The sequence below is a fragment of the Danio rerio genome, chromosome 25 (assembly GCF_049306965.1).
Source record: "Danio rerio strain Tuebingen ecotype United States chromosome 25, GRCz12tu, whole genome shotgun sequence".
NCBI lineage: Eukaryota > Metazoa > Chordata > Actinopteri > Cypriniformes > Danionidae > Danio > Danio rerio.
Window position 1 is genome coordinate 260001 of NC_133200.1, and position 13603 is coordinate 273603.

The following is a 13603-nucleotide window of genomic DNA, read 5'->3' on the forward strand; positions in this document are numbered from 1 at the left end:
AGATAGAGGAAGAGTGCTGCACATCCACCTGCAGAGATACATGATTATCATTACATCTGCAGCAAATAAACCCATATAATTTAGCCATCATCTTACTGTTAATCAACAAAGAATATAAACAATGCAATATGAAATAAAATAAACATTAACAGAATTTGTTCCATTCTATTTATAAAATAATATATTTTGAACTAATTTCCAAGAAAATATTTCTCATTCTCATGTAATTTAAATTAAAAAAAACTTACATTTAGATTAAATAAATTAAAACTAGAATCATAACCATGCATAAAATGACAAAAGCACACAAAAAAGAAGCACAAATATTACAAGAAACACAAGTGTTATTGTCTTTTCTGTCTATATAATACTGATTTTCTGTTTTTATTCAACAAATGTCAATGAAAATGTTTTATATTTTATTTTATTTTGCTGATTAAACACCAAATGTGTGCTCTGAAATAAACAGATCAAATAACACACACACACACACACACACACACACACACACACACACACACACACACACACACACACACACACACACACACACACACACACACACACACACACACACACACACACACACACACACACACAAATAACCCATTAAATAAATCAATATTTAAAAAAATATGTTTTCCAAATGAGGTGACACAGTGGCTCAGTGGTGTTGCAGAGCACTCAGGTCTCTGGTTTGAGTCTCGGCTGGGTCAGTTGGTGTTTCTGTGTGGAGTTTGCATGTTCTCCCCGTGTTGGTGTGGGTTTCCTCCGGGTGCTCCGGTTTCCCCCACAGTCCAAACACATGCGCTATAGGGGAACTGATCAACTACACTGGTCGTAGTGTATGAGCGTGTGTGTGAATGGGTGTGTATGGGTGTTTCCCAGTACTGGGTTGCAGCTGGAAGGGCATCTGCTGTGTAAAACATATGCTGGAATAGTTGGCGGTTCATTCCGCTGTGTCGACCCCTGCTTAATAAGGAAGTAAGCTGAAGGAAAATGAATGAATGAATGAGTGAATATTTTCCAGATTATAAGCACACATGACAGCTCCTGATCTCCTCATTGAGGCGCTCTGCAGTGAACGTGAGTTTATTTTTGTCCACACTTTCCCAGAACTTTCCAGAACACACATATGAAGATCATATTACAGTCATGAGTGTGTGTGAAGTGTGTGACACATGTTTACATTAACCTTAAACACACACTGGACTCACTACAGCTCAACAACACAGCAGAATAACACTGATCAAGAACACTTTTACAGAGTCTGTCTTATATGAATACTGCTGTTTTCCTGTTAATCTGAAACCTGGAAAATAAAACAGCCGAGTTTTCACAACAACATGAACCATTTAATGACCGATAATAATCCAGCGCTGTCCAAACTCAGTCCTGGAGGGCCGGTGTCCTGCAGATTTTAGCTCCAACCTGCCTCAACACACCTGCACGGATGTTTCTAGAAAGCCTAGTAAGAGCTTGATCAGCTAGCCCAGGTGTGTCTGATTGGGGTTGGAACTAAACTTTGCAGGACACTGGACCTCCAGGACCGAGCTTGGACACTCCTGTAATAATCTGAATATTTTTGATCATCAAGAATGAGCTGAAAATTGACATGTACACCACAGATATAAATGACACTTTAATAAACATCAACATGATAAACAGCTATGCCACATTTAATAATAATAATATACTGTTTTTACTGCATTATAGAAACTAAAATATAAGAATAATCACGAGTTATTAAATTCAAAGGAACTCAATTAGATTAAACTGCATTCATTCCAATGGGATTAATATACTGGCCAGATCATCTCAGATTATAAATATAAAGAAATATAAAAAAATTAGGAGACCACTTAGAAATTCTCATGATTTAGAGTTAGTTGTTTGAGTAAAATAGAATTGTTTTCCAATGCAGTAAACTGCTCTAAACCTAAAATAAAAATGTTCAAAATAACAATTGTTTACGTCAAAAAGATGCCATGCTGTATTCATTATTAGAAACACAATATTTTGATTATAACATTTGGTAACACTTTAGTTTAAGTCACCATTCACAGTATTAGCAAGCCATTAACTAACAATACTAGCTTAATAAACGACTAATGAGCTGTTTATTAATAGTGAGTAAGGTAGAGTTTGGGTTTTGGGAAGGATTAGAGATGCAGAATGAGATCATACTTTATATCTACTAATGATCAGTTCATATCTTAATAATAGGCAGGCAATATGACAGCAGTTAATAGCATGAATTGTGACCTGAAGTGTTATTAAATATTAATATAATATTATAAATATATTTACAATAATATTTTAACTTTAACTAATAGTTAAGGAGTAATTGACCACAGGCCTTCTGCTGTGATGTCTGACTGCTGTAGCTGTGAATAACTCTGATCATTCAGCGGAGGGATATGGAGCTGCTCTAAACCTGCCGGAACTACTTTAGCTGTGCCTTTATCTGACAATAACCTGAGAGTGACCAGCAGCCAATCAGAGTCGATCTGGTGTTAATAAGCACAGTGTTGATGTTATAGTGTGTATCCTCATGATGAATGTGGTCAGTAACACACACCTTCTCTCTCTGCAGCAGCAGCAGGCGTCGGGCTCTGTCCTCAATCCCTCTCTGCTCTTCATCCTCACTCGTTCCCTTCAGTTTCTCCTCTTCATTAACCCCTGTCGTCTCGCTCTTAGCCTCGGTTCTGAATCGGGGGACCAGCGGGCGGATGCAGCTCCCCACAAACGCAGAGTAGTTCAGGTAATCCCCCAGAGAAAAGGAGCGATCGGGTTTATTAAAGCTGCTGAAGTAAGAGTTGATGTGCTGAGACAGGAACTCATACGACTCGCCCAGACGCACACTGAGGGAGCCTGGGTGGAAAAGGGAGGTGGTCTGCTCAGTGGGAGGAGTCTGAGGTATAGTAGGTGGGGTTGGTTCAGTCACTTTGTGCTCTGTTTGTTCTTTGATCTTAGTTGCTGTGGTGACCAGTGTGGAGGGTGGAGCTTGAAGTGATGTGGGTGGAGCTATTTCAGTCACTTTCTGTTCTTGAGCTTTAGTTGTTGTGATAAAAAGGCCAAAAGGCGGAGCTTGAGGTGATGTGGGCGGGGATATTTCAGTCACTCTCTGTTCTTTAATCTTAGCTGTAGAGGTAAAAAAGCCAGAGGGCGGAGCTTGAGGTAATGTGGGTGGAGCTATTTCAGTCACTCTCTGTGTTTTAACTTTAGTTGCGGTAAAATGGCCAGAAGGTGGAGCTTGGGGTAATGTGGGCGGATCGATTTTAGTCACTTTCTGCTCTTGAATCTTAACTGTAGCAAAAAGGTCAGAGGGCGGAGATTGAGGTGTTGTGGGCGGGGCTATTTCAGTCACTCTGTTCTCAATCACTCTCTGTTCTTTAATGTTAGCTGTTGAGGTAAAAAAGCCAGAGGGTGGAGCTTGAGGTGATGTGGGAGGAGCTATTTCAGCCACTCTCTGTTCCTGATTCTTGATTACGGTGGCACAAATGCTGGAAGGCGGAGCTTGTGATACAGAAGTAGGCGGAGCTGAGGACTCTTTATCTTTGCTTCTGGCCTGAATCTCTGCTCGTGTTCTGTTCACTGCTCTCCAGAGTGAGTCCAGAGCGCTGCGCAGACGAGATGTGCTATATCTGAGATCTGCTGACTCCTGCCGTGCTGATGTGCTGAAGAAGGAGATGCTAGTGTGTGATCCGACCCTGCAGAACCTCCGGCTACGCCCAGACCTCCAGCTCAGTGTGTTCTTGAGTGCCGGTCTGCTGAAGGGGCTCTGCAGTGGGGCCGTGGAGAGGACGATGGAGACTCGACCCGGTCTGTGCCATAAACGCAGAGCACCGCCGTCCAGCACACACACCATCATCATCATCATCATCATAGACACTCAGCACAGCTTCTGGAAGACCGTCTCCATCTGTCACACACCTTACACAACACAAAACAGCACAAACTTAGCCTGAAATCAAGACATTTTGACAAAGTTAAATTAATAATTATCTAATTAGCATAGTTCTTATCACTAAAACCTTTATTTTTAGTGCATCATGTTTAAGTATTAGCTGTTAAATATTTTATGGCATACATAATACATATATTTGTTAAATCATAAATAAATAATTATTTCCCGTTGATAAGACTTCATTAAGCAAAATTCACAGCGTTTGTGAGTTAGAAATGAAGTAAATATGAACATGGAATAATACTGTATAAACTAAACGATAAACACGACACTGACTGCACCTGTAACTTTACATAAATCCGTCATTTGTTTGTAAAACACTTGAAATATGATGATGAATAAAATAAAGCAGAGTTCTGTAAATGTAGGACAAACTCAGGGTCATTCTACTTATTCTGGAGAAACTCCACAAACACTAAGCTAACAAACCCATACCTGCTGGTTAATCCCTCATACTCGGTCGTTACTCCCTCATTATACTGGTGTGAGTGGTGAAGTTTACTGGTTAACGGTGTTTTACCGCTGTTTGCGGGTCATTTGACACTTCATAAACAAAGCGCGCACTTCCGCGTTCAGACACGTGACACTCAGCGCCGCGTCTCATTGGCCAGTTGTCGGTGGTACTTTTACATAAGCAGTTCATTTATGATCAGCACAATCATAGACTGCATAAATATGATTTTATGAGTAAAAAAAAAAGTTATTTATTGCCATTCCTTAAATATATTATTCTAAGTAATTACCTCCGATTACTCATTCACAGCCAGGAAACATAATATTAGAATACAAAATCTGCTCATTGAGCTCAAAAACACACTTCATAGCTGCATTACAGTATTAGAGAATACACTCTTTAAGATGGATGACTGATTAAGATTTGTATGGCTGACAATGTGTGTGTGTGTGTGTGTGTGTGTGTGTGTGTGTGTGTGTGTGTGTGTGTGTGTGTGTGTTTAAATGAGTGACTGACAATGTGTGTGAGTAGTTGTGCGTTTAGAATAGAAAAACTTGTAAATGCTGAATCCAGTCAAACCAGTTTCTCCTCAGTCTGAATGTTTTCTCCATGTTTCCATCAACTGTAAAACTGCAAGCAAATTAAATAACTCTCTCTCACGTAATGACCACACACACTACTGAGCCTCACTCAAGCTTGTTTTGAGGACATTACATCAAAGTTGGATCAGTGTTTACTTAAATTTTGAGTATGACTTCAAATTCAGACGTACATGGGTTAATACATTTGATTTCCACAAAAGTCAGGGGGGGGGTCTTGCAAGTATACAACTTAAAAAATATAAAAGAATAAACTGATTACGCCACCCTGGTAAAGGAACCAGAGACCCAAAAGGTTAGCAAAAGGCTTCTCAGGTTTGCTGAGACAGACAGGTCAAGACTCAGAATCCGTGCAATGTAACAATGTTTATTTTTGCAAAACCATAAAAAGGACAATTAAAACGGTTCAACACTCTTTTTTTGTAGGTTCTGTAGGTTTTGTAATTTCTGTAGGTTCCCTTAGACTCCTCCACCTCTCCAGAGCCAAGGTCCCCGCCACTACGCAACACCAGTAAGAATTGACACTACAAAAATCACAGCACTGCATTAAAAAAAAACAAAAAAAAAAAAACAATGTGGACGAATCCAATTCAGCAAACCCACCGCCATCATACGAGTAATGGAGACTGAAAGCAGTATGGGACTCCGCTCTGGAGAGAGAAGGAACAAGGCATCAATACCAAAACTTGAGAATGCACATACACATACTATTTAAAAAATGCTATAGGTGAAGTGAATAAGCTAAATTGGCCATAGTGCAGGAATGTGAATGAGTGTGTATAGATGTTTCCCAGTGAAGGCGTCCGCTGCATAAATCATGCTGTATAAGTTGGCCGTTCATTGCGCTGTGCCCACATAGCAACATTTCTCTGGCCCAGCTCTGGCCCACACAATCAGGTTTTGCTTGGCCCACATGCCGCAGTGAATTACGGTACATGACTGGACCAAATCCGGCTTCCAGACAAGGGCCAAACACAGACCATATCTGGGCCAAGTCTCAGCCAAGTTAATAACTCATAACTGGGCCTGAACTGGGCCAGATAGGTTGGTGTGTCACGATTGCAATGAAATTGATAAACCCATGGAGTGATGCGCTTTAGGCACACTCTGGGCACGCTTTTTCTCAAAGTGACCTGATTGGTAGAATTTTTTTTCTTTACTCAAAAATGATTTTAGTGTGTTTTAAATGTGGGTCAAGACTGGCCACACTCACATGGCCCACTTATCAAATTTTTAAATCTGGGCCAAATACAACGTTTTTCATCTGGCCCAGATCTGGTGTGCCGCCTTAAAGACGGTGCCACCTCTGCCAAACCCAGGCCATGTTTGGCCCACATGCTGTATGCCAGTGCCGGATGAATGCCTGCTGTGCCAGCTTTATGCCAATCTGGGCCAGAATTCTTTGCTACTAGGGTGGTAACCCCAGATTAATAAAGGCACAAAGCCGAAAAAAATAAACGTGTATATATATAGAGAGAGAGAGAGAGAGAGAGAGAGAGCTAAGAACCCCCCTCACAGATTTCTCTTTTAAATTAATATTTTCTACAGGATGCTTTACAATAATATATTTGTGCATATACATTAGATTATTCAGTACCAATGCAAAGTTTGGAATATATATATATATAATTTTTTTTTTGCTATTAATTGACTATAAAGTTCAATCATTATTAAGAGGTTAAGTGAATTAAAATGGCATTAGATTATGGCAGGTAAATGTTAACATTACTTTGATTAAGCTTAAACTTAAGACTTAGCCTGAAAGTCAGCCTGCCCAGGACCAGGCTAGTTTCCCAGCATAAGTTGCCTGGGTAACTAAGTTTGAACTATCGTAAATTTGATTTATGAAACCGAATCCGCCATTAATAAACCTTACCAAAATAAGCCTGGCTTTTTCTGTAAGCTTGGTTTATGGAATAGCCCCCAGGTCCTTCATGATCAGCACAATATACTGTATAAAATGAATATTTAATAGAAAAAAATATATTTATTATGCATACTACTGCTTTTTCTTTATTATATTATATTTTATTATATTATATTATATTATATTATATTATAATCAAAAATACACTTGATAGCTGCATTACAGTATTAGAGAAACACTCTCTTTAAGATGGAGAAACACACACATTTGGATCATTGTGAGTGTTTTTGAAGATCAGAAACTCTAATAAAACATTTCCAAAAGTGAAATCAGACCAGTGATTAGAATCTGCTTTATCCAGTGAACACACTCTGTGCTGGAGTTGAATGTCAATTTAATAATTATAATAATAATAAAAATAATGGGGCGAAGCAGTAGCACAGTGGGTAGTGCTGTCGCCTCACAGCAAGAAGGTCGCTGGGTCGCTGGTTCGAACCTCGGCTCAGTTGGTGTTTCTGTGTGGAGTTTCCCTGCCTTCGCGTGGGTTTCCTCCGGGTGCTCCAGTTTCTTCCACAGTCCAAACACATGCGCTACAGGGGAACTGAGTAGGCTAAATTGTCCGTAGTGTATGAGTGTATGAGTGTGTGTGTGTGTGTGTGTGTGTGAATGTGTGTGTGGGTGTTTCCCAGAGATGGGTTGCAGCAGGAAGAGCATCCGCTGTGTAAAAAACTTGCTGGATAAGTTGGTGGTTCATTCCGCTGTGGCGACCCCGAATTAATAAGGGGACTAAGCCGACAAGAAAATGAATGAATGAATAAAAATAATTGTGTGTGTTTATAAGAGTTACTGGTTGTTTGTGTGAGTGACTGACAGTATGTACATATGTGTGTGTGAGAGAGAGAGAGAGAGAGAGAGAGAGAGATTGACTGTGTGTGTGTGTGTGTGTGTGTGTGTTTATATGAGTGACTTGCTGCTGTTATTTGAGTGACCAACAGTATGTATGTATGTGTGTGTGTGTGTGTGTGTGTGTGTGTTTATATTTATATTAGTGACTGGCATGTGCGTGCATGTACAGTATGTGTGGCAGTGTATGTGTGTGTGTGTGTGTGTGTTTAGAAACTTTGACCTGCTCAATCCAGTCTAACCAGCTTCTCTTCTCTTCAATCTGAATGTTTCCTTCATGTTTGTTTTAACTACAAAACACCACACACTTACACACTTGCACACGCGCACGCACGCACACACACACACACACACAGCTTTACCTTTTACTGGCTAATCTGCAGTTGATTAAGCACTGTGTGTGTAACACCTCTTCTTACTCTTCAGACTCAGTGTTGATCATCGATAATACTGTTGTTCTGGCTGTGTGTCTACTGAGAGTGTGAGGGTCACCTGTACTCTGTTCAACTCTCCAGAACAGCGTTTTGGGAATAACACACACACTCACACAATCATCTGTTCATTTACAGAGATTCAAACTGAAAGTGATTTGTTCTTCAGATTTGTTGAGTGTCAGCTCAAGAGTCACAATGGTCTTTCATATCCTCTACTGTTTTCAGAGCAATGAAAAAAGATCACTACTGGTGGCGACAACTGAAGAAGCGTTTCAGCAAACCACTGTTAGAGAGTTAAAGGAGAAAATCAGAAGAGACTTAAATATTAAAGCAGGTAGGCTACATGTGTTTCTTCTGTCTTTAAAAGAACTAAATACTGAATGTCAATCTTGTTTGAAAACTAAAGATGTAAATCCATGTATTTTTTATTCTCAGCTTATTTAAAAAAATCTCAAATAGAAAGAGTTTGTTTTTGTCTCTCCTGTCAGATGCAGATCAACTCGATTTAATATTTGCATCTCAAACACTGGATGACAGAAAGACTCTCGGCTTCTACGGGATTGGACATCAGTCTCTTCTGTTCGTTATCTTGAAACTACTTGGAGGAGGAGGTACAGCATGAATAACATTATAATTTCTTATAATAACTTGTTTATAATTTATTATAATTTATTTATAATTAATAATTGACATGATTGTTGTGACTTCACCATTACACTTTACACTCGGTCTGACAACAATGCTTTTCTAAACTTATAAATCACAAAATAAATATTGTTTATTAGGCTGAGAACTTTCACCCATAATAGATCAATAAACATTAAACTTAATAAACAAACAAACAAACAAACAAACAAACAAACAAACAAATTCTTTGTGGTAAAAAGTATGATTTTTAAGCTTAAATCCAGTTCATGTATTGCCAACACTGATTATGTTTTATATGTTATTGCTGCTATTATTATTATAAATTAAATATTTAGAAATAACATAATAAAAATGACACCATGTGGACATCAAAAGGATTCCACCATTTATTATTGTTCAGTAATTTATTGTCTTCATTCTTCACAGGTACACTTCCAGCTGATAAAGATTTTCCCAGATCTGAATCCATGGAAAGATTACATTTGAAGATGTGAAATAAAGTGAAACAGTATTCAGAGTAAATGAGAATGTTTTATTCCACTGGAAATATTGAAGTAGTGCAATAATGCTGTGTAATGCTGTGCTAGTTTTCACTGACATGTGAAAATAAATAAGAGAAATAAACTTTCATTTCACATGTCAGTTTTGCACAAGAGTATTTAGTAATGTGTTGTTCTTGCAGTTTATTGAGGAGATGCTGGTCAGATACACAGTATATTTAGATATAAAATATATAAATTAATGTGTGTGTGTGTGTGTGTGTGTGTGTGTGAGGGAAAGAGTGTTTCTCTTTTTTGTACCAGTTCTGATATATAAGATATACAATGTCAGTGTCTACAAGCATGTGTGCACACATGTTATTAGATTAGATTAGATTCAGCTCTATTGTCATTCCACATGTACAAGTAGTATAAGGCAACCAAATCCAGTTTAGGTGTAACCAGCAGTGCAACAGCAGCAAGTGCAGGATACAGGTATCAATTATAAAGCGCAGTTATAGAAAACTATGGTGATATTTACAGATGGATGTGCTATCAACATTATAAACAGGTTGGATTAGCTATGAACAGATTTATAATAAATTAATATATGTACAGGCTGCTATTAATAATCAGAAGCATGCAGATAGTACAGATGTACAGTGGGTATGTACAACGCAAAATGAATGAGTGCAACTTATTGCGATGAGTATGTGCAATTTTAATTGTGGAAATATTAAGTATTACATATTAAATATAAAGAAATGCAATGTTTAGGATGTATAACTCTTGCACTGTAAGAAAATACTGTTATATGCACTGTTAATGGTGTGTAAACCACAACAGTGTTGTTTATTTTAAGTTACTGACTTCTTAGGTGAACATGTCAATAGAAGAAAGCATGTGCCATATGAATAAAAGTCAAAATCAATATCAAGTAAACAAACAAATAACTCAATAAATAAATGTGCTGAATTGACTATACAGAAGACATGTAATGGTGTTGGGTGAGTTGGTGGAGAAATGAGCCTAAAAAACTAAATATTCAAGTAAAATAACAAACAAATATCTTCTTCATTCTATTTTCATGTTTAATTTTTTTCTTTTAGCTATTATTAGATATACTGCGTCATTATGTTTGTTTTGTGTGAAAGAGACTAATTGGCTAATTTCTCTCATGTAATTTCTCTTCATGCACTTGTTTGACAAACACATTCAGATCACAGATATTATTGGATTCATGGTCTGGATTCAATCATGGCCTTAAATCAAAACATTGTATTTTGAATGCTGTCACAATGACTTACTACACATGCAAGTCCTGTGGGATTATAGTTATTATATTTATGAGTTGAATGCACATGAACATAAAGCCCTTATTATGAGTGTGAATCTGGAAATTTCCTGTAAGTACAGGTTTTCTGCATTGGAGGCATCTTTGAGAAACGTGGAGGAGCGGATAGATGTAACAGGTTTTTTTGAGAGATTGCAAAAAATCATATAAAGCAGTGACATTTTTGCAGAATTAAATATAACAAACCTGTGTTTTACAGGACACTGAAAGCTATGGTCTAAATTCCACAAATAATATAACAAAAATAACAATAATAATAATAATAAAACACACTCAGAACAACTACCCCCTAGTTTTGTGAATTATCTGCTCCTCATTTTCTAAAACCAGCATCATTTTCTAGTTTAACAAATGAAGGAACAGCGCCACCTTGTGTCTCCAGAGAACAGTGAGTTGAACACACCTGATAGGATTTGTTGTCAGCTTGTAAAAACGAAAGTAGGAGAAGGTTTTATTTCCGGGTTTGCTCACCTGAGTTTACGGTCAGGATCAGAATGGCGTATCAGGTCCGCATCAGGATTAATAAAAACACTATTGAAGTATTATCAGTGGCGTCATCGAGTGAAGATTTTGAGAACTTCACCATCAGAGAACTGAAGGAAAGAGCACTGCAATTCTTTCCTGGAGTAAACGGTAGGCTGAATATCAGTCTTTATTTAATATTTGACATAGAAAATGTGAAGTGATTACCTCATTAATCTCTACATTTGTGTTTTATATTGTTGTCAGATCCGGACAGACTGAGGGTGATTTTCGGTCAAAATGAGCTTAACGATGATCAAACATTTGCATCGTGTAATATTGAACACCTGTCTCTCCTGATCATCGTGCTCATTTTTTCTGGAGGTGGAGGTAAAGTATCATCATCATCATCATCACAAAACATTTTCATCACTTGTGCTCAGCTGTGGGCAACAGTGAAGAGGTTCAAATGATAAATTAGTTTGCCATTATTTATGATCTTTCCATTGCGCTGCACAATATTATACATAAGTTTATTGTCTTATGCTGTGACTACAGTGTCATTTTTCAGCAGAACATTCTGATCAACCATGATTGATATTTTAGTGCTTAATTTTAAGGTTTCATGTTTCTTATTAACTAAGACTAATAAAGTGAATTAATATTTCATTACAGTAAAGCTGCATGTGTTATAGTTGAGGTATTTCCCTTCTTTTGATATAACTCATGTATATAATAGCAGCTACTGTATAATCTTATATTTATCATTAGATAAAGAGTCAGACAGAACTAGGATGGAGGCAAAAGACACTTCACCAGATTTAACATTACAACACTGTACACTGCCTCTGTTTAACTGACATTTCACTAATTTACAGATTAACACCTGTGAAAGGCTTTCAAATGATTAAAATGGTGTTCATGAGATGTAATTGACATCATTTATTCCTTTTCTTTCTCTCCAAAAGTAATAATTCCACCTGGGGGACTACACAGAACTAATTCAACTGAACACTTGCCTCCCAATATGAAACCAGATACTTAAGAATATGGATGTAGTGAAGGGATGAATGATAAGAGAATGCTTCCTTCATCATCATCATCATCATCATCATCATCATCATCATCATCAGAGCTGTTGAAGATACACATAAGTGTTTATCCAGTGTGTGTTGGCCGACTGTCCTCCATCCAGTTAATCCTGGTTACAGTCTGATCCAGAGAGAGTGTCTTTATGTAGATGAACACTACCGTCAGAAACACAAGAAGGCATCTGATAACTGACTTCATCAATGAATCCATGTGGAAACTGTTACGGTTGCAGGTTTGTGCGCTCTTCTGGAATGTCTGTTTGATCATGTGGGTTTGTTTTGTTTTTGTGGCCCACGTGTATTGTTTTGGTCACGTGGTCTGTCGGCACTCCGCTGGATTGATCGTTCGCCAGCTGATATACATTATCGTGACTATATAAGTGCTACGTGTATCATGTTCATTGTCAGTTCGTTACGTGTGCTCGTGTGTGTTTCTGTCTGTGCTCAGGAACGTGAGGAGTTTCTGCTAGAGCCTGATTTTCCTGCTTGATTCCTGTCCTGTTCCCCTAGCCCTAACACCGCACTCTTTTGTTGCACCTGTTTTTTGAGTTTGACTGTGTCAAATAAATTCCTTTGTTCACTCGCAATTGGATCTATCCGAACATTTATTTGAGTGTGACAGAAACAAGTTCTTTGATAACAGATGGTAAACCGATCATGTTGGAGTTCTCGGTTCATGTTACTGTACGTCATGTTTTGGAGGCAAAAGTTTTGACTGACTAGTCATCAGCAAGCCTGTCTATAATGTATATGATGAATAAATGATGATGCTTCGCTGAGATCTACACTTTTATTGCTGATCTGTATAAATGAAAACTAGATATACGGTGATCAAAAAAACAAAGATGTAAAACTTTATAGCAAAAAAAAGAAACATTTCTGTCTTTTAAATCAATAAAGTTTAAATACATATGAGACGGACTTTACTTCATTTGAGTGGATGTAAATGAGAGGGTTAAGTCATTATTAAATTGAGCTAATTGAGCATTATTGATGAACACCTGCTGTTACAGGAATACTTCACCCAAAACACGATTCAATATTTTTAAAATGTTAGAAACCTGTAAGCACTGACTTCCTCAGTATTTGTGTTTTCTGTTAAGTTAATGATTAGAAGTTTCCAAATATGTTTAAATACTGTATCTTGTGTTCAAATGAAGAAAGTCATAAAGGTTTATAACCACTTGAGAGAGAAAAAACAGTGAGTATATTCTTATTTTTTAGGCTAAACTGTGCTTTTCAATTTAATTATTATCTAATCAATCTTCTCTGGCATGGGTTGTTGTAGTTTATTTACTTGTTGGAATTCTATGCAAGTTGAATAAAGAAAATCTAAAATATT

General features: G+C 37.6%; 1 protein-coding gene and 2 long non-coding RNA genes across 5 annotated transcripts in view; 2 read left to right on the plus strand and 1 right to left on the minus strand.

Moving 5' to 3' along the window:
* The window catches only part of LOC101885865 (calcium-independent phospholipase A2-gamma), a 17339-nt gene extending 12795 nt beyond the window's left edge, over nt 1-4544 (minus strand). For all 3 annotated transcript variants that reach the window (XM_073942442.1, XM_073942441.1, XM_073942440.1), the window contains exons 1-2: nt 4406-4544; nt 2582-3936 (exon numbers count right to left, since the gene is read on the minus strand). In XM_073942442.1, the coding sequence (XP_073798543.1) occupies nt 2582-3889 (1308 nt within the window). In that variant the 5' untranslated portion in view covers nt 3890-3936; nt 4406-4544. The remainder of the gene's footprint in view (nt 1-2581; nt 3937-4405) is intronic.
* Nucleotides 4545-8233: 3689 nt separating this feature from the next.
* On the plus strand, nt 8234-9524 carry LOC137489302 (uncharacterized). The gene is made up of 3 exons (XR_011008705.1): nt 8234-8561; nt 8716-8838; nt 9302-9524. It is a non-coding gene; the product is annotated as an uncharacterized lncRNA (long non-coding RNA).
* Nucleotides 9525-11165: 1641 nt separating this feature from the next.
* Nucleotides 11166-13603, plus strand: LOC137489303 (uncharacterized). Its single transcript, XR_011008706.2, has 3 exons — nt 11166-11341; nt 11438-11560; nt 12139-13603. It is a non-coding gene; the product is annotated as an uncharacterized lncRNA (long non-coding RNA).